At 39.4% G+C, this 27,302-nt stretch overlaps 1 protein-coding gene, 1 non-coding gene and 1 pseudogene across 2 annotated transcripts; 2 read left to right on the top strand and 1 right to left on the bottom strand.

The window, feature by feature from the left end:
* The first annotated feature begins 466 nt into the window (after positions 1–466).
* Positions 467–14,127, top strand: LOC148873564 (2-oxoglutarate (2OG) and Fe(II)-dependent oxygenase superfamily protein). Its single transcript, XM_088966201.1, has 4 exons — positions 467–1,344; positions 1,460–1,635; positions 13,293–13,363; positions 13,450–14,127. Exons 1-4 carry the CDS (start codon positions 637–639, stop codon positions 13,650–13,652), a joined length of 1,158 nt encoding a protein of 385 aa, XP_088822327.1. The 5' UTR covers positions 467–636; the 3' UTR covers positions 13,653–14,127.
* Positions 8,908–11,494, top strand: LOC148873565 (cellulose synthase A catalytic subunit 4 [UDP-forming] pseudogene; annotated as a pseudogene).
* A 3,227-nt stretch (positions 14,128–17,354) lies between the features above and the next one.
* On the bottom strand, positions 17,355–17,428 carry TRNAI-AAU (transfer RNA isoleucine (anticodon AAU)). Its single transcript has one exon. It is a non-coding gene; the product is annotated as a tRNA-Ile (tRNA).
* Positions 17,429–27,302: the final 9,874 nt, after the last annotated feature.

The raw sequence follows: 27,302 nt of genomic DNA on the forward strand, positions 1-27,302 counted from the left end.
ACATTAAAATAAGAGGCCTTTGAAAATCCAAAGTTCTATCTCTTAAATGCCTTTTTTAAATATAATAATAACATACATTAAAATAAGAGGCATTTGAAAAATCCAAAGACCTCTTTTTAAATGTGTGCAGTTTTATTAATCTAATCAAGATAAACAATTATTACTGTTTTATATTTTTAAAACAAAAAAATAAGAAAAAATGCAAAAATTAGAGAAAATAGATAAATAACTTTGCATTTTATAGATTATAAAACCTTGAATTTTGTATTATTTTGTATGTATTTGCAATGTACATTGTACTCCTTCCAAATCTAGCATAAGCAAACAATGCCTAAAAAGTATTTTGATTATTGTACTGGTCTTAGAGTATCATTTGTTAAGTTCCCCTATTCGAATCCTTAACGTATCACATTTGGGTTTAGCATATCCGATTTGATCCGATCCGTTTTGCCTAAATCCTCCATTCCTCCTACCCAAATCCCTGTTGTCTCCATCACCTACTTGTCCTCTCTCAATAGTGAATAGGCTTCTAGTTCAGAGCTTAGAACTCAGAACTGAGAAGTGTGCAAGTGCTCCTTGATCTTGGCTTGTTTTTCTTTGTTAATGTCTTCCCTATAAGGTATAGCTGTAATATTAATGGCGGCAATAGAGAAGCTGTGGGAGGAGGTGAGGGAACTCAGTTTGGGCACCTCCTCCCGGGTTGAACGTCTCGAAGGACCCCCATCCCCACTTCGGTTCCTGAGAGATTTCGTCTCCGCCAACAGACCCTGCATCATCTCCAACGCCACCCTCCACTGGCCCGCCATTACTTCCTGGACTGACGACGCCTACCTCACTCGAGTTCTCTCCGCCTCCGACTCCATTGACGCCTCCACCACCGCCAGTGCTCTTGTCTCCGTCCACCTCACTCCAGACGGCCGAGCCGACGCCCTCGTCCCCCGACCCGATGATCCTTCTTCCCTCTGCTTTGCTTCTGCTCATGTAGAACGGATGCCCTTTGATCTTGCTCTCAAACACATTTCCAATTCTCCTTCTGGTTCAATTTCAAAGCCATTCGTCGCATATGCCCAGCAGCAGAATGATTGCTTTCGCTCCGAGTACTCTGCTCTTTCTCCCGACGTTGAATCCCACATTCCCTGGGCAACAGAAGCACTGGGTTGCTTCCCTGAAGCAGTCAACCTCTGGATTGGCAACCATCTCTCTGAGACCTCCTTCCACAAGGATCATTATGAGAACTTATATGCCGTCATCTCCGGCGAGAAGCATTTCCTCCTTCTCCCCCCGACCGACCTTCACAGGATGTATGTTCGCGAATATCCTGCTGCCCAGTACATCTATTCCCAGGTCAGAAACTACCTTTGCCAATGGTTGTCTCTATCTGTATGCTTATGTTCTACTGCTTCTTCTTTCTCTCTTTGTTTCTGTTATCTACTTAAATCTCTAGGATTCTTTATTGTAGGATACTGGTGAATTCACATTGGAACTTGAGAAACCGGTGAGAAATGTGCCTTGGTGCAGCGTGAACCCTTACCCATCACTTAGCAATGAAGAAAGGGAGATATCCTTGTACCCATTATATTTCAATGGCCCAAAGCCACTTGAGTGCACTGTCAAGGCTGGAGAAATTCTTTACTTGTAAGCCCGACTTCTTGAACTGTAAGTCTGTAATTTTCTGATTCAACTAATGATTTATTTGTGGTCGCTTAAATTAATTTCATCCCTTTGTAACAACCTTCAACTTGATAACTTGAACAAGGACATAAAGGAAGATGGTGTTAGAATATTGTAGATCCTAGATTTAACATGATTTTTGAGGGCATGGCTTTTGTATGTCAAGTGGTTCTTCTATAAATGCTAAATGAAATTCATGTTCTGGTCTTCAATGAAGTACATAGAAGTTTGAAATTGTTGAGGCACGGAGAAATTTGGTAGATCAAATGGCTGTTAAGACAGTGGTTGGTGAACCATTTTTGCACAGGCCAAACCAACAACCATGGATGAACTACACTAGTGGATTGGATAATAGAGGGGGCTAAGCCCCTGTTTTTTCCTAGGAAGAAGAAAATTTCAGATAATATGTTGATCGGACAAAATTTTAAGATCTTGCATGCTTATCAGTTCAGGTTATGATGCCTTTGAGGGTTCAAAGACAGCATAGACCACATGTGTGTCGATTGAATCTTAACAAATGAGAAAATAAAAAAGAAACTAGTATTTTAACCCACAAAATGAATAGTTTAGTGTAATAATAATGGCTATCTTATTATTATAATCTCAAAAAAATTAATGATAGAAAAATATATAATAGTGCCATGTAATAGTTAGGGGCTTAAGCAAAGCGACCCTCCATGGATAACTTCTCACCTAGACACCCACCTAGGTGTTGCCTTGACAACTTTTTTTGTTTTTTATTTGAAAGAACAGGGCTTAAAAAAAAAAAAAAACAACTAAAGCCCACTCAAGAAATAGGAAACGTATTTGCACTATACATCAAATTCCTTCTCAGCCCACTTTTAGCTAAAGCATCTGCCACAACATTGAAGTTCTTAGGAATCCATCTGAAACAGCAATGGAAGTACACAAGAGAGAGAAAAAATTTCTTGCAAGAAATGGACAAGCCTCCGGGGGCCTTCACTTTTTCCTTTTGGCTCACTCAATGGTGATTCTAGATTCTCCTTCCACCAGTAATGACTCCACTTGAAGAGCTCTAGCAGCCCGAAGTCCCACCAAAAGAGCTTGAACCTCAGCCTCAGAAGCATCCTGGGCTACAACAGGGCCGCTGAAAACCCAAGAAATTACCCCCTTTCAGTTGTAAATAACCCCTCCTATTCCTGCCATCAGAGGAGAGTCAAATGCTCTTCTTAAACTGTTGTCAAATCTCAGCATGTAAGCACAATCAGGCCTTGGGGAAATGGGGGGCTGAGGGCCAATCGTAGTAGATTGAAGGATCTCTAACAGATTCCTGTTTAAATCTCCATGGCTATAACCAATGAAAGCTTTCTTTGTCTCCATTCAAGAAATCAGCTGAGTCATTATCCTTTTCTTTAAACAGCTTTTAGAGGAGGCTTTGTTCTCAAAAATCATTTTATTCCTCTCCTTACCTTTCCACTACAATAAGAACTCACCAACTGTGTTAGGAGGACAATAAAATCTAGGAGAAACTGCGATACACTACGGGCCACCCTGCAATCAGTCAACAGGTGTCCAATAGATTCTCCACTTTCAAAGCACGTACTATAGACATGAGGAGAGAGGCACCACTGTCCCAACCATTTCTTCTGCAAGATATCACAAGTATTAATCCTGCCACAAGCTGCCTCCCACATGAAAAATGATATTCTCAGAGGGACCGAAGAGGCCAGATCCTACTAGATGGGAAAGAGGGAGGAGGGGACCTAGAGACTAAGCTAAAGAAGAAAGATTTGGTGGAGAAGGCACCATTAGGGGTGCTAGACCAAATTAACTTATCATGGGAGGAGATTAGATACATATTAGACAACAACAAAAGTAGGGAGGACAACTCATATGACTCAAAGTCGCTTAGGCCTCTTCTGAAATTAAAGTTGAAGGAAACACCATGCTTGTCTGTGATTAAAGTAGAAGAGGCTAGGACTTGTTTATCACGCACTAGGTTGAAAAGATTAGGGAAGGAATCAGACAAGGGGGAAGGATCCCATCAGAGATCTGTCTAGAATTTTATTTGGTTCCCATCTCCTAGACAGAATCTAAGGTTAGACTGGAAAATGGGAAGAATTTGGGAGATAACTTTCCACGGGCCGGCTGAGGAAGTTCTACTGGCCAAAGAGAAGCTACCCCTTTCGGTTTTGTTCTTCTCGTGCTTGCTGCGGATTACAGATGTCCACTGGGGTTGTGGTTCCTTCTTATATCTCCAAAGTAGGGTTGCAAACGGATCGGACTGGATTGGATCCGAATTCGATCAGACACTATTAATTGCAGATCCGATGAGGCAGTCGGATCTTCGGATCTGATCCAATCTGATTTGATTTAAAAAAAAAAAATAAATTATCAAAATAAAAATAAAATATAACAATTTAAATAAATAAGAACAAAAAATACAGCTATCTTTTCAACTATTTTGATCATATATACATGTTTTTTATAAAAAAACTAAGTAATAACAAATCTGCAAAAATGCAATATAAATAATGTATTTATAAATAAATAACATATATATATATATGTGTGTGTGTGTGTTATATATTTATATAAATAAATAAATAATCACCCCTATCGGATTGGATAGGGGTGATCCGGATTCGATCCGATTTATGATCGGATCCTATTATTTGATCCGAATATGAGAATATAGGATTGGACTTTGGATCGGATTGGATCATGATCCAATCCATTTGCACCCCTACTCCAAAGCCACTTGCCTAGGAGAGCTGTATTCCTCTCTGAAATGCAACCGATACCCAACCCACCTTCTTTCTTGGGCTTGTAGACTACTTCCCACCTAACCAAGTGATCCTTCTTACCTCCATCTTCCCATAAGAAGTCTCCTTGGAGCTTCTCTAACTGACTTCTAACGTTTTCTGGTACTCTTAATCACTGACAAGAAAAAGGTAGGAAGATTAGACAATGAGGCCTTGAGTAAGTCTACCACCTTTGGAGATATAATTTTTCCTCCAAGTTTCAAGTCTCTTCTTACACTTTTCAATGACTGGAGCCTAAAAGTCAACCTTTTCTGGATTTCCTCCTAGAGGCAAGTCAAGATCTTTTATTGGCTATTTTTCCACTTTACAACCCATTGTATTACTGTACTCAGCTTACCTTTGATGAGGCACATTAACACCAATAATATTGCTCTTCTGTAAGTTGGTTTTTAGCCCTGTCACTGCTTTGTATTTTTGTGCCTTGCTTCAAAACGGCACGCACCTCGCCTTGCGCCTTAGGTGCAAATTGACCCCTGTGCCTTTTTGCACCTTGCGCTTTTAAAACACTTCTCTCTCCAAGCCAACTCTTAGCTTCAGGCGAAAGAGTTGGTCCCTCCCAAGAGCCAAGAAAAGGTCTCCAACATCTATCTGAAGAAAACAACTCTGTAAAGTACATAGTCTTCAAGGCACCAAGGTGAGGCTAGGCGACAGGAGGGTGCCTTGTCACTAGTTTTCTAGGTGTTGCTAGGCGATGGAATTTTTTAAGTAAAAATCACTTATCCTAGGGTAGTTCCCTAGGTTCCATAACCACCTTTCTTTAATAAATATCCATAATTTTCATAAGAAAATTATAAACTTCATGTTTAAGTCTAGAAAATCAACATATTTATGAGAAGAAAAAGAAGAAAGGATAGAAAATTCAAAAAATATAGGGGCTGAACCCCTATTTTTGTTATAGGAAAAGAAGAAAAGAAAAGAAAAGAAGAAAAGAAAAGAAGAAGAATTTTTAAGTTCTTGCCTTACTTGTTGGTTCAGGTTTTGAAGTCATTGAGGGTTCAAAACAGCAGTTAGCAATGTTTGCGTTGATTAAATCCTAACAAATAAGAAAGTAATAAAAAGAAATTAGTTTATAAACACAAAAAATGAATACTTTTCTTTAATAATGTCTATTTTATAATCATGTTCTCAAAAAAATGACAATATAAAAGTATTTTATCACATAGTACGAAAAACTGTTTGGCAACTGGGTGAGGTGAGCCTCCAAGGGCGCCTAGGCATTGCCTTGACAACTATGGTAAAGTAGCTAACAATCTCTTTCCTTTACAAAGGAGGGACCATCCACACTCATCAAGAGCATCCACCATCTGACCATTAATCTACAATTTGAAATTAAGTTTTTCCTTCTCCCATTAGCATACTTGTGGAAAAAAAAAACTAGTATTGCCATCCCCCCTCCTTGATCCACTGAAATTTTGATCTTTGCATCCAATGAATCTCCTTATCGAAAACCACCTACTCCCACTTAGCTTGCAAAATAGATATCACTTGGCTTTTACTGCTCTCTAAGAGCCCTTTAGCTTTTTTTTACCAAGCTCCCTTAATTCTGCCCAAATCTTATCCTTTCCAACTGCGAAAGGGAGAAAGCTAACTTTGCTCCAATCCTTCAGCTTATGTTTGAAAAGCTGATATTTCTTCACAAGTATGAAACCAGCCCAACTATCAACTTGACAATCTGTCCATCACCCAGCCATCAGCCTTTTGAAATCATGATGAAAAATTCAAAAGTTTTCAAACTTGAAAGGGATCTTATATCTCAAAGTTTTATCTGTATCTGGGATAATCGGCCAATGATCTAAAGTGCTTTGTGTGCCTATCTCTTGGGACACCTTTGGAAAATGCTCTTCCCATTCAAATGAAATAAGAAATCTGTCCAATTGACAGAAAATGGGAACAACTTGCAGATTGGGCCAAGTAAAACTAGCATAAGGCAGAGGCAGATCAATTAGATTAAGGCTTATGAAGGAGGAAAAGTCTCTCATACTTAGTGAAGTTACCACCATAAAATTTCTCACTTACAAATCTAGTAGCATTAAAATCTCCAACCAGACACACCAAGATAAATAGCTGTGATAACTGACTGCTTGAAGCTCCTCCCAAGACAAACCTCTATGATTCAGTCTATTCGGACCATAAACCCCAGTCAAAGTCCATGTAAAACCATCCTCTACGTTAGTAAAGAGAACTGAAATGGGAAACTCCCCCTATCAACTTCAACACTCGTGAGGTGATTTTCATCCCAAACTATCAACAGACCTCCTGAAGCACTTGAAGATGGAAACCAAATCCATTTTTTGCTTTTGACCTCCTAGATGGCTCTAATCAGCCTACGATCCAAATACTCTTAGTTTCCTGAAACACAACTATTATCTTGGTTCTCTCTTAAAAGGGTTTCTTTCACTAAACTTCTCTTCTGGTCACCACCCCACCCTCTAGGATAGGATCTTCATTGATCACTACTACAGTTTTTTTCCCCAAGCCTTTTCCTTCTAACTGTTAACTCAGAATCTTCCTTCCACTTCATTGGTCTCTTGCAGATTCGGGATGCAATGTATTCCCTTCGTTAGAAAGAAAGCTACCTATTCCACTTATTACCTTTCTTGCCAACTGTAGAAATACCCAACTTTTCAGCCGGACCATTTGTTCCATTGTCTTCCCTGTTCTTTCCCTCGTAGAAGCAATCCCTGCAAGATGGCCTTAAATGATTGCCTGGAGGAGACAGGAGAGGAGCAACACTTGGAGGGGCAGTTCCAACAAATGGACCTACCAAAGAAAGAGGACAAGGCAAAAATGCAACTTGTTCCATTGTAGGAGAACAGAAGGTTGAGGGAAGGATGAAGAAAAGATTACTTGGATTCTGGGATTGTAGGAGCATGGAAGGACTTAAACTTGTTGAGTTGCTCTCAGATCCCTAATCCTGGGAAGTAGGTTATTGGAAGCTGCAGTACCTTCTTTTTGTAGTTGTAGCTCCTTCACTGACCCTTCTGAGAATATCTTAACCCATCTAGGAGGTGGGGGGCCTTCTGTGATAGGATCCTGGTTGGACTTATACCAGTCTCTGTTCCAAATTCACCTCATCATCTGAATCCAAAGCCGAAGAGGAGGAAGTGGTATGCAGATAGTAGACTTTAGGGACCTCTTGACTTGCTACCAGAGGGGTAGAGAGAGAGACCCCTAATGGGTACAGTGGACAGGTTTCAAAGTATCTAAGCTGCTTCACTACTCTTCTTCGATGAGATCTAGCCTGACAAATCTGTTTGAAAGAGAAGAACCCTGCTTTATTTTAGCTTTGTCCTGAGCATAGGATGAAAGGGAAATCTTGGACTTTGGCCCTACAGCTGGATCAAACTCTTTACTTAAGCTAGCCTGCTAGCCCACCTTAGGAGATAGAGGGCCCACCCCCTTACTAGGCTCTTCAGAACTAAACCGGTTCAACTTGAAACAGGAATTTGAATTCAAACGATCACCTCCTGAGTCCTGAAAACTCTGACCAATCAACATCATGTACTTTGGTGCCAAAAGGCAAAATCCTAGCTGAGTTTTGACTCGTCTGAGTGAACATTGAGTTGGACACACTCTTCCCTTCCCAGCGAGATGCCAATGTTGCACTCATGGACAAGATCAGATCTGGGAATGGCAAACAGACTTCTGCTTCTAACCTTTACCCTTTACATATTAGGTCTTTTAGCTGTTTGGTGTCTGGGTGAATGGATTACAAGCCCCACAGATTTTCTTTCAACTCAAAGACCGACTGAGACCAAAGGTGGAAAGTGTTATGGACGCATTCCTCAGGAAGACGTACCATCGCCGCCGGCAGCAACAGGAACCTGACCCACCGCCAGCAGCAGCAGTGATCCAATGATTCTCATCCTACCCAGTTCGGCAACAGCAGTCTCATCCAGATTAGATTAGTCATCTTGCTTGTTCTTATCTTATTCTATTGCTCTTATCTTATCTTGTTAGTAGATTATCAGATTAGGATTAGCTTATCTTATCTTGTTAGTAGATTATCAGATTAGGACTAGCTTATCTGATCCTTAGCAAGATAGAACTGGGAGTCTCCCTAATCAGCAAGGAGTCTCCCTAAGATTAGGGCTCTTGTAATCTCCTATTTAAGGAGCTGCTATCAGTCAATAAAGATATCGAATATTCAGTTAAAGAAGTGAGTTAGGAGAGTTGGTGATCTCTTGAACAAATCACCTAAGGCACCAAGATAGGTTCATCAAGAAGGGACAAGGGAAAACAGGAGGTTTTCCCCGTGGACCGACCTGTGACGAGATCCTATTCCCGGGCCCATAACAACTTGGTATCAGAGCCTACCGTCATGGGAGATCTGGAGCAGCTATCATCCAAGGTCCAAGAACTGGAGCATAGGCTCGTGGAAACCCGCGTGGAGGTTCGTGAGGTCAAAGACGATGTCCGGGAGCTGTGACACTTGCTGGAATCGTATTTCTCTAACAAGGAGAGGGATCCAGAAGGGGCTGTAACCACAAACAGCTGCCGACTAGACTTGACGGAGTTGTCCGGCGAACAGCAGGTCGTCGCCCCGGTAGCCGCAGTCATCCCCAAGTACAGCAGGCTGGAATTCCCGTCGTACAACAGCAACGGAGACCCCTTAGGCTGGCTGTATCGCTGCGAGCAGTTTTTTTGGAATCAACGAACAAATGACCGGGATAAGGTAAATCGTTCTATATTGCTAGAAGAGGATCGTGTTAAAGCAGAAACAGAACGTGCTAAGGCACCAGTAGATTTCACTACATTGCAGCTTCACAATTTGATGTATGAGAAAATTCATTTTGGGAAAGCCATAAAAGTGTGCAAGGATTTCAAGTCAAAGTATCCTGATATTGAACTTGTGCTTGAAGAAGAGTTTTTCAGTTCAGCCCCTCAAGATATTAAAGGATCTGTACTATCAAAAGACAGTGCACATGACCTAATGCTAAGGCGGCTTAATTTTGAGCTTTTCCAGCGAAAAGAACTCTGCAAACTTCATGAGAAACTGGAGCAACACAAGAAAAGCCTTATGGAGACCATTGCACACCGAAAGAAGTTCCTTTCAAGTCTCCCAAAATCTCTGAAGAAAGCATCCTTGTTTGTCCAACACCAAGTAGGGGTTCTGCATACAAAGAAATTAAAGCAGCATAATTTAGCAGAATTACTGCCACCTCCACTCTATGTGATTTACAGCAAGGCTGTAAGGGAAGCCATGTGCTTTTTGATGGATCCTCAGCTTGGAAAGAAGCTATGTTATGTCCAGTTTCCACAGAGGTTCGACGGTATTGATCGCCACGATAGATACACTAACCGCAATATAGTGTTCTTTGATATCAACAAGAAAGGCTTGGATGGGATCCAAGGACCAGTCTACGTTGGAACTGGTTGTGTCTTGAACAGGCAAGCATTGTATGGCTATGACCCACTAGTGTCTGAAAAGAGACCAAAGATGACTTGTGATTGCTGGCCTTCTTGGTGTTGCTGTTGTTATGGTGGATCAAGGAAAAAGTTGAAATCAAAGAAGGGAGAAAAAGTTTATTTGGAGGGTTTGACAGCAAGAAGACGAAGTGATGGCAAAGGACTATTCCAAGAAAGGCTCTGCCCCTATCCTTGATCTTGAAGAGATTGAAGAAGGGCTTTTAGGATACGATGAGCTAGAGAAATCATCTCTCGTGTCTCAGAAAAACTTTGAGAAGAGGTTTGGACAGTCACCTGTCTTCATTGCTTCAACACTTATGGAAGAAGGTGGTCTTCCTGAGGGTACCAACAACATAACCCTCATTAAGGAGGCTATTCCTGTTATTAGCTGTGGCTATGAAGAGAAAACTGAATGGGGAAAAGAGCTTGGATGGATTTATGGCTTAGTCACAGAAGACATATTGACAGGGTTCAAGATGCACTGCAGAGGATGGAAGTCAGTGTATTGTGTTCCTAAACTAGCTGCATTTAAAGGTTCAGCTCCTATAAATCTTTCAGATCGTCTGCACCAAGTTCTCAGGTGGGCTCTTGGATCAGTTGAGATATTCCTTAGTCGGCATTGCCCTCTATGGTATGGCTATGGAGTAAAACTAAAATGGTTAGAGAGGTTGACCTATACTAACACCATTGTTTACCCTTTAACTTCCATTCCTTTGCTTGCCTATTGCATCATTCCTGCTGTCTGTCTTCTCACTGGAAAGTTCATCATTCCCACTCTGAATAATCTTGCTAGCATATGGTTCATTGCCCTCTTCCTGTCCATCATAGCCACTGGTGTGCTTGAGCTCCGATGGAGCAGTGTTAGCATTCAGGATTGGTGGTGCAATAAACAATTCTGGGTGATAGAAGGTGTCTCAGCTCATCTTTTTGCCGTCTTCCAAGGCCTTCTTAAAGTTCTTGCAGGAGTTGACACCAACTTCACTGTAACTTCAAAGGCTGCAGATGATACAGAGTTTGGTGAACTGTACCTCTTCAAATGGACTACACTTCTCATTCCTCCTACAACACTGATTATCTTGAACATGGTTGGAGTTGTTGCTGGAATATCGGATGCCATTAACAATGGTTATGGCTCATGGGGCCCCCTGTTTGGAATTTATGGCTCTCAAGAAGGACCTCAGAACAACATCTTATGCAACTTGTTTCCTGATGATACTGGTACTGAGCTTCCCCATCAGTCAGCTAAGCTCTTTGTTGGTGCTGCTGTTAAAGTCTTGGTAGAATGGTGTAATTTACCATCGGCCAAAGCTACATGGCTCCCATTGGAAGAGTTCCACGCCACATATCCAGAGTTCGAGCTTGAGGACAAGCTCGTAGTCCAGGAGGGGAGTAATGTTATGGACGCATTCCTCGGGAAGACGTACCATCGCCGCCGCCAGCAACAGGAACCTGACCCACCGCCAGCAGCAGCAGTGATCCAATGATTCTCATCCTACCCAGTTCGGCAACAGTAGTCTCATCCAGATTAGATTAGTCATCTTGCTTGTTCTTATCTTATTCTATTGCTCTTATCTTATCTTGTTAGTAGATTATCAGATTAGGATTATCTTATCTTATCTTGTTAGTAGATTATCAGATTAGGACTAGCTTATCTGATCCTTAGCAAGATAGAACTGGGAGTCTCCCTAATCAGCAAGGAGTCTCCTTAAGATTAGGACTCTTGTAATCTCCTATTTAAGGAGCTGCTATCAGTCGATAAAGATATCGAATATTCAGTTAAAGAAGTGAGTTAGGAGAGTTGGTGATCTCTTGAACAAATCACCAAAGGCACCAAGATAGGTTCATCAAGAAGGGACAAGGGAAAACAGGAGGTTTTCCCCGCGGACCGACCCGTGACGAGATCCTATTTCCGGGCCCATAACAGAAAGGCAGGCCTCTAATGGCTATCCAACCATCAAAACTTAGGGACTCATCTGCTGAATTAACAAAAGGCCACCATCTACTTAATTTAACCTCGTTGCCATCCAGCTGAAGCCAATGCCGAAGTTGTTCTTCAAACTCTGCAAAACCTATAGCTTGATACTCGTTTACAGGTCTCAGCCTCTAAGGGAAATCCAAGTTGGGAGTGGAGGTTGGCAGTAAGCCCCTGTTCAATTTCAGACTACTTCGGATCAGTTTTCTTATCACAAACAAATGCCAACTTCCAAATACCAAAAGGGTTGGAAGGGTGCACGATATTGATGAAACTTCGTCCACGGGATCTAATAATATGACTTTCTGTCTTGGTAGGCGGGGGAAAAGACTCCACACCAAGCTGTGGAGGGGGTTTCTCTTGCTTCTTTTGACAAACTGGGGACAAGGCATCAACAAAGCATTTCCATTCACAACCTTTTGAACCTTTTGGGATAGAACTACCTCTGGATTTTTCTTCACATCTCCATGAGGCTAACCTGATGTAATGCCTTTGAGCATTTGATCTCAACTGTACCACTGTGCAATGACCATTGAAGAATTTTTTTTTTTGTCTTGTAGAGACTGAGCGCCTGTAAGAGATTTTGGCAAGAAAAGAAAAATATCAGACAACACTTATTGTCTTAAGGAAACCATAGCCCAAAAGCCTTATCTCCCTTCAGTTATCTGGCAGAAACATTCCTCCACACTAGGGTTAAACCCAAGGTCGAAGGATTTAGCTTTGATTGAAAAAGTCCTGATAGGGACTGGAATCTGGAAGAGGGTACCTCCCCTCTGCCGGCAGTGAGGAAGGCAGAGGAGAAGGGGGTAATGAGCAGGAGCTTAACCAATGAGCTTCACCAATGAATTACCTACGAGCTTCACCATCTTGGTGAGAAGACCACACTGATGTTCATCACAGGGATTCCTTGCTGCAGGTGGCCCCTAGATCTCTTTCACTGTCCATTTACAATTTTTCAAATCAAAATTGTTATTTTGGGTGTTGGCATGAACACATTGTTTTTTCTTAATTCATTTATCATAAATCAGATTGGTGCAAAATGTGGGGGAGTTTGTTGTCACTTCCCCAAGAGCCTACCATTCAGGGTTCAGCCATGGTGAGACATCCTTCACTTGGAGTATCAGTGTTTAGATTAGTCACAGAAAAACAAGCTAGGTCATCCTCAAAATTAACATTGGCAATGTATAATAAAGGTTTGACAACTATGTTTATGTTTTGGAAATAAGATGGAGTATAAAAGAACTAGAACTAGAATCCAAGACAATAATGGCTGGACATTCATACCAAAATTGAAGTATCAAAAACAATATGGCACTGTTATACAGGTATCTAGGTACCATTAGTTAGAATCAGAAGTTTGCTGTTTTGCTATATTCTGTGAATCTATATCTATCCACCTTTGCTTTCAGCTTCACTGCATTAATGGGATAAAGGATTTATTTGCGTTAACACAGGCCAAGTATGTGGTTTCATTATGTTAGGCAGAGTCCAGACAGTAGAGGGCGCACTGTTGCAATAAACTATTGTAAGAATGCTGCTTTATGCTAATATTCTGTTTCTTAAGTCAGGGTTCTGTTGAAGGCAATTTGCTAATAACACATTTTGTGGCAGGGTATGATATGCAGTTTGATATTAAGTATGCATACTTCAACTTCTTGCAGTCAATTCATTATCCATCATCCAATATATCAGGATCTTCTGAAAAAGAACGTGACAGTTTACAATCTGATGGATCTGCATGTCATCCAATCAATGAATCAAACTGCAACATTAATGGCAAAGGGACCAGTTGTTCTGGTGAGGAATCACCATGAAACTGGTTGATTGAATGCTTGAGTAAAAATCTTGACATGTTTGAAAATGGAGTAGGGTGCTATTATCTCATATTCAGTGAATGACTGGCAAAGGAGCCTTTTCTCTCCTTTGGGATAATAGTAGATGGATTCTTCTTTCCTGCTTCTTGCTCTGCAGAGAGCTGCTGAGGGTCTGGGATAGGTATTTGCCATTGGCATCAGTGATTGGAATCGCTTTTATTTGGTTGTGGATTGATTTGGTGTATCTTCATTGTATTATTGGTGTTGATAATCCAATAACAAACAAGGACAGGAAAGTAAAGTCTTGTTATGCAGGTTAAGAAAATCATCTCTAAATCTTAATATACAAGCAATATACAGGAGAAAGGAGTGATGATAATGGAAAATGAATATCCAATGCCATGTATGCTGGGTCTTCTTGCATTCAGAATTAGTGAAAACAAAGAGTATGTCTAAATTTAGTTGTTTTTGTACCTGCCCCATTTTCATTATATATATTGCAGTGCTTCCCAATGAATAATAGAACTTCAATTCTGAATTAAAGGGAAATGGCTTCTTACCATGTGCAAAAGAGCTAAACATTTTACAACAATATGGATGCGAGCCTTGCAACTTGAATCAGTGAAAACAAAGAGCATTTCTAGATACTTAAATTTGTTTGTTTTCATTGGACCATTTCCCTACAAATAATGACATTTCTATTCAAATCAAAGGGCGAGGGAAATGACGCTTTTCTCCTTGTGTCAAAGAACCAATCTTGGGACATTTTAAGATGACGATAATGTGAAATACATGGACCCTTAGTATTCCTGGGATTGACCAAAATAGGGTTGTACAAGCTACATGGATTAACTGCCAGTGAAGTCTTCTGCATTATGCGTTTATTTATTGCCAGGTAGCTAGAGTTCATGGGTCTTGGGCACCTCCCTATGTAGTATGGCATGGAAGGAGCTGGTGGAAGTATAGGCTAAACGTTTTGTAATAGATGAAACAAAAGAGAAAAAAAGCCGTAATACAAAAACTATTTAATCATTATCAAGATTATTACCGTGAGGGCTCGGCAGAATTTTTTTTTTGCCAGCGACGAACTTGACCCAAAGCCACTCTCTAGGATCTGGGGTTGGCAATTTCTGACCTCCACTCTCTTGTAAGCTGCAACCCACCCAACCCCACCAAATAAAAATATGGATTGCATATGGGTCAAATCACCATTGTGTCATCAAAAGGATTTGGTTGGTTGTTTCATGGGTACCCATTTGGGTCAGTATATCAAAGAAAACTTCTCTCCCTTAACCAAGATAAGGCTGTAAATGGGTTGGGTTTAGCCAATCGAACCAAACAAAGTGGTGGAACTTGATCTTTCTTTACTCACCCCCCTAATAATAATAATAATAATAATATAGTTCAAAACTTAACATTATAATTTAAATTGGTGAGCTTCCACTTTTTTTTCACCAAAATAGTTGAAACATTTATCATTATCAAGATAACCAGTGAAAATCAAGTTAGAGGCAAACATCACTTATGAGGATAATCTTGGATACCCCACCATTTCCCTATCTAACATAGTTAAAGTTACCGCTAGTGTAGGATGTGAAGAAATCGTGTCGTGAAGTAACGTGGAATGAGGCACCCGAATCCACTATCTACCATCACCATTAATAATAACATCACCATCGGTTGTAACTTGTAACTGCAGTTGTCTCTTCTCTTTTATCTTCACCTCTCTTTCCCTTGATTGCTTTCTTTTAAGCTTTCTATGCTCTTTTTTCATATGATTGAGCTAGTCACAATGAAAACATTTTGCTTCTCCTTTTCTACAACAAATTTTTCTGATTGAGAAAATGTACCATGCTATTTTTCTTCTTGCTTTTTCATTAAACATGCTATCTTTCACCATGATCAAGGTCAACACTATTAGAAGCAGAGTTTCTAAGTGAAAATACCAACCCAACTGCCTTGCAAGGAAATCAAGAGAAGTAATGCTTGAATCTCATCATCAAACACAATCTTCCTATTAGACAGCTTAATCAAGACTTCTTGGAAGCTATTCAAGTGCTCTGCAATACTCCACCCATCCTTGTATTTCATGTTTTTAAGTTTCCTAATCATGAATGCTTTGTTTTGTGAGGTCTTGCATTCCTATAGACTCTCCTAGCCAAAGCTTGTAATCATCAACATCTTATGATGACAAACACTTTGATAAACCCATTGCCTAATTTGTCTGATGCCTTTTTGTTTAACAATTCCCAATCATCATTGATTGTTTTTTTTTTGGTGGTTTAACACCTTTTAGCTTAATAAACATCTCTTTGCAATACAATATATCCTCCATTCTTATCGTCCAAACGGTATAGTTTGTAGCTATCAACTTAAACATTGCACAAGAACTCTCTTCCATTTCAATTGGGACAAAAGAAAATCACAACACAACCAACAATGACTTTGATACCAATTTGTAGGCCTTGAAAACACAATGAAATGGTCAACAAAACACTTAAAGCAATCTAAAACCAATTTTGGGCATAATTCTCTGTTTTGTACTACACAATCCAAGTGCAAAATAACTTGTTCCAAACTATCAAAGTACTTTGTTTTGCACCACAATTCTATTTCCCTGCAAGGGAAGCCCAACACGACCCAAGGCTCAGGCCCAATTTGTTGCAAGACTAGTTGGGCCGTGGGCCAACATGGATTTTGATGTAAACAATTGTTTATATATAGCTCAGCCTTGGGGTTGTAGCTTGTGGGATGTGCCTACCCACAGGTTGCATGGCCCATTTTACATCTCTAGTTTCTAAAAGGGTGACATGAGAGTTTTTTAATAGATAATATTCCCAACTGTATGCAAGGCTCATTTTACACCTTTAGGCTCAGTTTGGAAGGAGTACAATGTAAATATGTAGAGTGCAAAACCTTGTATTTTGTATGTATTTGCACTATAATCATTTGTATTTGTACTCTTTCCAAACTGAGCCTTAATTTCTAAAAGGGTGACATGAGAGTTTTTAATAGATATTTTTGAAATAAATGCCATTCCCAAATGTATGCAAGGCTCATTTTTGAAATAAAAAACCATTGTGAAATATATATAAATGGTTCCTAACAAAAAATTTCATTGAGTAAAGCTGTTCCAAAATTTGACGATTTCTTAGGGTCCGTTTGGTTTGCGGTTGGAGTCGGAATTGGAATCAAAGTGATTTATTCCCATAGTCCGTTTGGTTCAGATAGGAATGGGAATGAGAATTGAAATCAGCAGGAATGAAATTTCATTCCCAAGGGAGGGGCAAGGAATGACCATTCCCTGAAATGGGGGAATTCCATTCCAGCAGAAATGGGAATGGGGTTCCGATTCCACCCAACTAAACAGTTGGAAACTTGGAATTGGAATAGCCTATTCTGATTCCGATTATAGGCCCTATTCCTGCAAACCAAACAGGGCCTTAGTAATTTACAGATTATAGGGTAGGTCTTAGTATTTACATGCAAGGTTTTTAAAACCGGGTCCAATAAGGAATCATTCTAGGGACTGATTCCCAGGTCGAATGATCCAACCATTTGGGTCAGCGGTTGATGAAATCAATGGTTTTTGGCCAAAAAATGATTTTGAGATGAAGTGGATTCTGGCCTGATTTTAAAAGCCATGTTTACATGTGAAACCAGAGGTGGTGTGTCATAGTAAAAATACTAATCCCCACATTTTGGCCCATGCGGGTCTCAAACCTGCGACCTTCGCGTTATTAGCACGACGCTCTAACCAACTAAGCTAATAGGCCATTACGCTTGTTCTCAGTTTCTACATTTTCTCCTTAACCAATGCATACCATGAATCTTTTGATTCCTCTACCCAAGTGATTCATATTTCAAGTTCTGAAATATCTTCCTAGTTCACTACTCACCACTTTTATTGTGGGGCCCTGACCTTTCAAATTCCAATACCTTGCCCCCTCCCTGTCGATGGGAAAATGTAATTTACCAAAATACTTTTGAGATTTGTGTGGGTGAGACCGTGAGAGGACGACATTTCTAAATGATGAAATTGGGTAGGGCAAAGCAAATTATCTCTTTCTCGCCTACTTGCCACATTGGGTGAGAAAGAAAAAAGAAAAACAAGTAAAGGGTTTAGACAAATATGTAAGAGAAAGGGCAAAATTGTCTAAATGGTAGTTTAGGGATTTAAAGGTTCAAGGGCAAAATGTTCCTCTATAGTCTACTCTTGTCCCAATCTATCATTAATACATATTAAAACAAAAGTGGCCCTCTCTCTCTCCTTTTTCCCTTTCTTCAACCAAGGCTTCTCCTTGGTTGCCTCTCTCTCACTCCTCAAAATATCATTCTTAATACTCTTAACTTGCCACCTCAGCACTCTCTTTCATGTTCTCAAGGATCACCTAAAACATATCGTCGTCTAAAATTTCTCCTAAATTATCTCCCCTTTTAAAACTTCCTCCTAATATCTCCCAATCAAACATGCTCAATAAACCATGTCTCTTTTCCTCCCACTATATCTCTATATCTATTTATATGTCTATCTCTCTCCACCTTCAAATATAAACCATGTTTGGTGAGAAGTTTGGAGAGCCCATATCCAATGGTAGTCACTCATTTGAAGGGCTGCCCACTTCAGCATCTTTCAATAGCTTATCCAAAGCACATCAAGTAGTTGAACCATCTAAGTTAGTTCAGCCTCTTTCAATACTGCCTCGAGATATTTTAATAGCCAGTAAAACAGCCTCTTTCAATACCCTTAAGAGGTGGTATGCACACAAGACATGGTGAGATTATACCAATGATTGGGAACTCCAATAGCTTGTAATGAAGTATTAATGAATGCACATTGGATTTTTTGTTATAAACCTGTGTTAGTTGTTCTTCCTACATCAATGACCTTGAGTCCTTGACAACAACAAATTGAACAAATTGGGCATGGGCTATGCTTGAGATTCAATATGCAATGGATTGAATATGAATTAAATTTTGAAAAATTGAATACCAAATCATGCTTTATTTTTTGATAAAATATGAATTAAATTTGCCACTGCCCGGATAATCTCTACAAAATCCAACGTAGTCATAGTGAAAAACTAATAACTTCTAATTTATTTACTGTCAATCCAATGTCATTATACCAGAGAGAGCACTCTATGGCTTGGCCACATTTTCACTTCTTAAGTCCATGGCCGCAAGGTTCCAACAGGCTAGTTGGTATGGTATTCAGACTGTTTGTAAAAGATATTTGAGATCGAATGATTTCTTATCCACACCTACCCACATGATATTGCAGTTGTACATTGGAAATATCTCCTATGTGAGTAGGTGATCTGAATTGATTGTATAGTCCGATGAAGAAAAAAAAAAGAGGAATTATCTGATTGGGAACCCTAACAGGTGGGAGAATCTGGCATAATACAAGAGAAGAGTAATATGTGATAAATGGGGGTTTCAGGAAATAAAATAAAAAATAAATAGCAATTTGAGGAGATGTAAAGTGAAGATAGAGCTTCCATAAGGGTGATCATTCCTAGCATGTCCTATATAGCCAGCGATATTTCTAAGATGGGCTGTATCCAGCCTGCCCTGGGCTTTGGTCTACATCGTGCCTTAAAACTTGCAAGCAGGGCCTACTCCCAAACTTCTAAGCCCAGATTGGTCCAACCCAAAATTTTATATATAAACTAGACTATGTAGTTCATCTCTTTCACTTATAAGTCTTATTTGAGTCCGAATTTCCTATCCACACAAACTCTGCCCATGTTTATCTCAGCCACACATGGAGAATATCTCAACCTCTGCATAGTATTATGAAGAGGGAGATGTTCTCAATTCACGGGGGTAGTGTGTCGTGGGTAAACATGGATAGGATTCTTGTGGGCAGGAGATCTGGAGTCATCTTATTGGTACCTATGCATTTAGGGCTGCAAATGATATCTATTTCACCGAATTAAACTCCTTATGATATTATATATATATATATATATATAGTATTATCATATTATGATGTTTAAATGTTTCAAATTAGGGTAAAAGACTTAAACCTCCCCTTTTATATTTATGGTAAATAATAAGATCACCCTCTCTTTTCAAAATGAACTAAGACCTCTGTTAAGTATACGTTATCCATAGACCTGGCAATTGTGTTGGGCATGAGTTGGGTCCGGATTGGGTCAAGATACTATGGGTTGAATTTCAGGTTGGGTTAGCAAATGTTAGACCAAACAAGTTGGATGAGGAATTGTAAGACAAGAGACATTTTAAAACTAGGTTTGTTTGAATCATGATACATGGTTCTATCGGCATATGGAGGAACTCTCGGGTCCCCTCTCTACTGAATTTTTGCATGGCCATTCTTAATAAAATCTTGTCCCTAAGGCTATGTTTGGCTTGAAGGAAAAAGTAGAAAAAAGAAGGAAAATGTAGGGAAACCTTTACAAATCTTCAATAAATTTTCTTACTTTTCCTTTCTTTTCCCTACCTTGCTCTTCAAACCAAACATAGCCTAATAGAGTTAGATTGTTCTGCTATTTAGAGTCTAGCTGTGTTTCAAGTTTGTCAAAGTGATAGTAAGTGGATGCGAATGCATTCTTAGAATAAAGCTTTTTCTACTATCTTAAACATTGGAGTTATGTGCTTTATCCTATAGGTAGGATAATAAACTTTTATGTCTTGAACAAATACATGAGTACTGATTATGGTGACAGTTCCATGGCGGACCATCGGGTGTATTGCGATTGTGCTTATAAGTAGGGGTGTCAATGGATCAGTTTTGGGTTGGATCCATGGTTTTTAAAATCGGATCAGGCTGGATGGTTGGACCGGAAAAATCGATAACCGATCAGCCATTTGAGTCCGGTTTTACTAGAAACCGGAAAATTGAAAAAAATGTTAAAAAGTCAAAAAAACCACTGACCCGGGCAGTCAAACTACTAAACCGTTTGACCCGAGTAGCAGTTTGCGAGTTAATATTTTTATTTTTAATGTTTTAAATAAAAAACTAAAACTAAAATGCCAATTATATCCCACGATTTTCGAATCCGAATCCCAGTCCCTTATTCAGTTTAGCCTTTAGGGTTCCCGAGTTCCCTCCTTACTTAGTCACTCCTCAGTCCTGTCAACTCTCAAGTCTCAACCCTCACACCCTACCACCTGTGGCGGCCATCAACTCTGGCATCTGATGGCGACCAGCGAACTTACAGCAGCAACGACTTACAATGGCAGACGATGAGTGACTTGCAGCAGCAGCGACTTGTAGTGGCAAATGGTGAGTGACTTGCAACAGTGGCGGACTGCCCGAGCCCACTGGCGGTAAATCCCTGAAGGTATAATTTTTTTTCTGATTTTTTTTTTGTGATTTAATTGATTTTTTGAATTCTTTGGACTTGCTAGAATGGTATAATTTATTGTCATTAACCCTGTATATACATATATACTTGTTTAGTAAGCATGAATTAATTTTTCTAGAGATTTTTTTCTTTGGTAGGATTTCTAGAGACAACTTGAGATTGAAAGAAAATGACTCTAAAGGGGTCACTTAATTCCTTAATCCTTATTTTTACTGATTGATGAGGGAGCTCTTGATTCAACTGAATCAATCAATTAACTGATTCAGAGTTGCCCTTTCACTGTGCCTTGATTAATCCTTATTTTTGGAAAATTTTCTATATTTTTTGGATTTTTTTCAGTACTTTTTAGATTTTTTTCTATATTTTATTATTTTTATTTTTGCGTTGATTTTTCATTCCCAGATTTTCCTTCTTCCTTGGATTTTCAACCGCGCCTTCTTTAGATTTTCAAGTCGGTTCTGGATTTTGAGAATCAGTAGTCTGAGAACGTTAGGGAAAAGTCTCAGGTTGGTATTTTTTTCATTGTTTTTCTGCATCAGTTTTCCATTTCTGATATCGTTAGTTTTTTTTTCCATTTTTGGTATAAGTTCCAAGTTCACATCGTCTACATCCGAGTTGTATTAAAATATCTGCAACCACGAATAAAAAAAAGCCACGTTACTCCACCTTATTAATCATAACTTAACGGAGTCCAAACGGTTAACGGGAGTTTGGACTCCAAAAAAAAATTGAAGTCTATTAAACCCGCCTTCATTCTCCCCTCAATCGTTCTCTTCCCAGTTCCCACCTCTCTCTCTCTCTCTCTCTCCATTCTCCTTCAACCCAACACTGTCGTCTGATCCATCGCAACCACCAGTAGCTGACAACGAGCAATGTTTCTCTCTCTTCCCTGTTATTTCTCTCTCTCTCTCTCGAGCTCTCTCTATTAGGTTTTAATCTCTGTTAAGTGGGCTTACATATTTAGTGAAACAATTGCATTGATGGGCTATCTTGTAAGTGGGCTAAATCAACTGATTCATTATGTAAAGCCCGTAGACTTCAACAAAAGGGTATGGGGCTTAATGAGTGGATACCACATTTTGACCCATATAGACTTAATGGGATTCTATTAGGTCAAAATATAAAGGCTCTTAGGTTATGGTTCCCAATATGTTAAATCATCTAGCCGTCCTCCTTGCTCTACCCCATTAGAGTCAAAGAGCTGAGAAAACCTAAGGAAGAAGGAAGATTTAACTGAGGAAAACCACACCAGTCGACAAAAGCATTGATTATCACTCAATCCACAAGGGTTTGTCTGCTACGATGGATACAAGTATTTATATTCAAACCTCCTTGATAACTACAACATGATATACTTTGGGGTGCAACATGGCTTCTTGTTCTTCGTGTATTGTATGGTATTGGTATGCTATTGCAAGATTAGGATTTGATTGCTCCCCCTTAATTTATCTTACAAGTGGTATCAGAGCCTTATATCATGTAGGGTTATTAGGATTACTATTTTTTTTTTCTGAATTGGTTTCTTTGTGGTTGCGTCTCGATTGAGGATACAGTTGTTCAGCTGTGTGTGCTTGTCGAACAACCATGAAGCAAGGCTGTTTAAAAAAAAAACAAAGACGCATTGTGATGATTCAATGCGGTTTCAGTCGACCCAAAAAAAAAAGGGAAGATGCATCGGTTTTGTGTCTCTGGAACCCTAAAAAGGAAAAAAAAGGGAAGATGCATCAGTGTTGCAATGCGTCTCTGGAACCCAAGAATTCGCATCAGTGATTCGATGTGTCTATAGAACCGACTCAAATTTTTTTTTGGGAATCGTGATTTGCATGCACGTAAGTAAATGCGTCCGTTTTTTTCTCCTTTTGCATAGAATTAACCTTGAGCCTTTTTTGACTTTGTCATGCATGTGATGAATACAGTTTTGGATGAATACCTTTTTTTCTTTTCAAATTAAATTGATTGAAGCAGCATGTTACCAAAGTAGCCTCTGTAGTGTAAAATTAATTTGATTTGAAATATAAAGATTTTGTGTGTTCATTGTCCTTGCAGGCATTGGTCGGCCCAAAGGGAGGTTGATGTTTGGCCGGGCAATGAACACACATGCGATGATGAATATTGATATTGTAAAGCTATTATCCATGTGAATAGTAGTCGGTCCAAAGAAAGACTATTGTTCGACATGATTTATTATCAATGTTTGATTGTTGCATTGAGAGTACCATTTACAATTGATGTTTCTTTGCAAACACTAAATGTCAAATTGCGTTGGGTATCTTGCCTTTGTAATTTATATTATTATTGATTATATGTTGTTTTTGTTCTCTGTTCAGTTTCAGCAACTACAAATAATGTTTCTGCTTAAATCAGTGCCATTCCTATACTGAATGGTACAAATTTTAAGATCTGGAAAGAGAATGTAGAAATCGTTCTCGGCTGCACGGATTTAGACCTTGCGTTAAGGACGGAACGACCCATCCCGGCTGAGGACAATTCCAATGAGGCCAAATTTGAGAAATGGGATCACTCTAATCGCATGAGTCTGATGATTATGAAACGTTCCATACTGGAAGCATTTCGAGGCTTTATTTCTGAGAGCAATAATGCTAAGGAAATATAAGGGAGTACATATTGGAAATGTCAAAACTTGCGGGTAAACTAAAGGCACTAAAGTTAGAGATAAATGATGATTTGCTCGTGCATTTAGTTCTTATTTCTCTTCTTGCACAATTCAGTCAATTTAAGGTGAGTTATAATACTCAAAAGGAGAAATGGACTCTTAATGAGCTCATTTCTCAATGTGTGCAAGAAGAAGAAAGAATCCAGAGAGAAAAGACGGAAAGTGCTCACTTAGCATCAACCTCTCAGAATAATAAAAAGAAGAGGACTAAGGATACTGCAAATGGAACATCCACACAAAGAAGGGTATGTCTCTCATTTTAGTTTGTTCTGAGGCTAATTTAGCTTTTATACCTATAGACACTTGGTTGATAGATTCTGGCGCTACTACTCACATAAATGTGTCTATGTAGGGTTGCACCTGGAGCCGACCACCAACTGATGCTGAAAGGTTCATCTATGTAGGCGATGGCAATAAAGTTCCTGTGGAAGCTGTAGGACATTTTAGATTGATTTTAAAAATTGGTTGTTATTTAAATTTAGTTGAGACGTTTGTAGCTCCGTCATTTAAATGGAACTTAATTTCTATTTCCTATTTAGACAAATCTGGTTACTTTTGTGGTTTTGGAAATAATAAATTTAGTATTTCTCTAAACTCAAATATTATTGGTACCGGTATTTTAATTGATCGTCTTTATATGTCAGAAACTATTGCTTCCCACAATGCAATCCTGCATGCAAGTACTAAAGGTGCAAAGCGTAAATTAACCGAAAACTCTACTTCCTTATGGTATAACCGCTTAGGCCACAACTCTAAACAGAGAATTCATAGGCTTATGTCAGATGGAATTCTTGATTCCCTTGATTTAATGGACTTCGAAGTCTGTATTGAGTGTATTAAGGGAAAATTGACGAACACAAAGAAAATATGTGCCAATAAATGTACGGAAGTCTTAGAACTGATACATACGGACATCTGTGGGCCATTCCCTATGCCTGCATGGAATGGCCAGCAGTACTTCATTACATTCATAGACGACTATTCACAGTATGGGTACCTATACTTAATAAGTGAGAAGTCTCAATCCCTGGACATTTTCAAGTCTTATAAAGCTGAAGTTGAGCTTCAACTTGGTAAGAAAATTAAAGCCGTCAAATCTGACCGTGGTAGGGAATACTATGGCAGATATGATGGATTAGGAGAGCAACGTCCATGACCCTTTGCTAACTTCCTAAAGGAATGTGGTATCATCCCACAATACAACATGTCGGGTACACTCAGTATGAATGGTGTTGCTGAAAGACGAAACAGGACACTTAAGGACATGGTAAGGAGCATGATTAGTCATTCTTCTTTACTTGAATCACTTTGGGGAGAAGCATTAAAAACTGTAGTGTATATCCTTAACAGAGTACCCAGCAAAGTAGTAACTAAAACTCCATATGAGTTGTGAACTGGGAAAAGGCCTAGCATAAAGCACCTACACATTTGGGGATGTCTAGCTGAAGCGAGGCCTTATAGGCCCAACGAAAGGAAATTGGTCTCTAGGACAGTTAGCTGTTACTTTATTGAATACGCGGAACGTTCTCGAGGGTTCAAGTTCTATGATCCAACTACCCGCTCCTTCTTTGAGACGGGAAATGCGAGATTTCTTGAAGATGTTGAGTTTGGAAGGAAAGAATTAAGGAACGCCTCTTTTGACGAAACAATTGTCTTGTAAGAAGAGAAATTCATTTCTCTTCCTGATATTATTATCGACAGTGATCAGACAACAATTCCTGTCACTGTTCATGAAGCAATTCCGGTTCAAGACAACAATGGAGTTCCTTCCATAGAGCAAACTCAACAACCTCAATAAGTGCCATTGAGGAGATCCAACAGACAAAGGAGAAGTGCAATTCCAGATGACTATATGGTGTTCCTCCTAGAACAAGAAGATTCGATAGGCTTAGCGGAAGATGATCCGATCACCCTTCGCGAAGCCCTTCAAAGTTATAATTCTCAACATTGGATCAATGCCATGCAAGAAGAGATGAAATCCATGAAAGACAATGACGTTTGGGATTTTGTCAAGTTGCCTGAAGGCTCGAAACCCATTGGTTGCAAATGAATATTTAAAACCAAAAGGGATTCAAAAGGTAATGTCGAAAGATATAAGGCTCGTCTAGTTGCCAAAGGTTTCACTCAAAGGGAAGGCATTGATTATAAAGAGACATTTTCTCTGGTTTCTTTGAAGGACTCCTTTAGGACAATAATAACACTTGTAGCTCATTTTGATTTAGAGCTACATCAGATGGATGTAAAGATAGCATTTCTTAATGGAGACATTGATGAAACGATTTATATGGTTCAACCAGAAAACTTTGAATCCAAAGATTCAAAATCTATGATTTGCAAATTAAAGAAATCCATCTATGGTCTCAAACAGACTTCTCGTCGATGGTAACACAAATTTCATCAAGTGATTACTTCATATGGTTTTGAGGTAAATGATTGTGTATACCACAAGTTCAGTGGGAGCAGGTTTATCTTCCTGGTACTATATGTCGATGACATACTGCTGGCGAGTAACGATATAAGTTTGCTGCACGAAACCAAGAAATTTCTCACTAAGAATTTTGAGATGAAAGATCTTGGGAAGCCTCTTTTGTGCTAGGCATACAAATACTATGATATCGCTCTCGAGGCGTTCTTGGATTGTCACAAAAGGGCTATATCGAAAAGGTGCTAAGCAGATTCGGCATGAAAGTTGTTTGCCAGGTGATACGCCTGTGGCTAAAGGAGACAAGTTTAGTCTCAGTCAGTGCCCCAAAACGGACATTGAAATAAAGGAGATGCAAAAGGTTCCCTATGCCTCGGCTATAGAAAGTCTGATGTATGCTCAAGATTGTACCCGTCTCGATATAACATTTATAGTGGGACTGTTGAGCAGATATTTAAGTAACCCAGGACTAGATCATTGGAAAGCAGCCAAATGGGTCATGCGGTATTTACAGAGAACAAAGGACTTCATGCTAATCTACAGAAAATTGGACAATTTGGAGATCATTGGGTATTCTGATTCTGATTTTGCGGGATGCCAAGACAGCCAACGATACACTTCGGGATATGTTTTCATGTTAGTTGGAGGAGCTATATCTTGGAAAAGTGCCAAACAGACACTCATAGTCCCTTCAACTATGACAGCAGAGTTCATAGCTTGCTTTGAGGCATCCAATCATGGGATATGGCTGCGTAACTTTGTCACGGGGCTGCGAGTGGTTAATGGCATTGAAAGACCATTAAAGTTATTGTGTGACAATAAATCAGCAGTTCTGTATTCCAACAACAACAGAAGTTCTGTGAAGTTGAAACATATTAATATCAAGTTTCTATCTGTTAAGGAAAGAGTTCAGAGTGGTCAGATTTGCATAGAGCACATAGGGACAAACTCCATGATAGCGGATCCGTTGACCAAGGGATTGCAACCCAAGGTCTTTCATGAGCACACTGCTCGTATGGGTATAGGCATGTTTTATGATACCTTGATTTAGTGGGAGTTTTCTTTTCTTTTGCTCTTGGATGTACTATGGATTAAGGCATGTTTGCATGTCTACATTTACACATAATAAAGTTTATCACTCTTTCCATCATCTACATTTCTGAATATGTTTGTGATTTTTGATTGATCTCTCTAAAGAATAAAGTTGAACCAGT

The sequence above is a fragment of the Nelumbo lutea genome, chromosome 1, assembly GCF_056320005.1.
Source record: "Nelumbo lutea isolate HS-2025 chromosome 1, American lotus-T2T, whole genome shotgun sequence".
Lineage (NCBI taxonomy): Eukaryota > Viridiplantae > Streptophyta > Magnoliopsida > Proteales > Nelumbonaceae > Nelumbo > Nelumbo lutea.

What these genes read in the sequence shown, in the direction of transcription:
- LOC148873564 (XM_088966201.1), top strand. Translation starts at nt 637, where the DNA reads ATGGCGGCAATAGAGAAGCTGTGGGAGGAGGTGAGGGAACTCAGTTTG. An exon ending in CCCAGTACATCTATTCCCAG is followed by an intron (nt 1,345 to 1,459) that starts GTCAGAAACTAC and finishes TCTTTATTGTAG; the next exon opens with GATACTGGTGAATTCACATT. An exon ending in CACTGTTGCAATAAACTATT is followed by an intron (nt 13,364 to 13,449) that starts GTAAGAATGCTG and finishes ATTTTGTGGCAG; the next exon opens with GGTATGATATGCAGTTTGAT.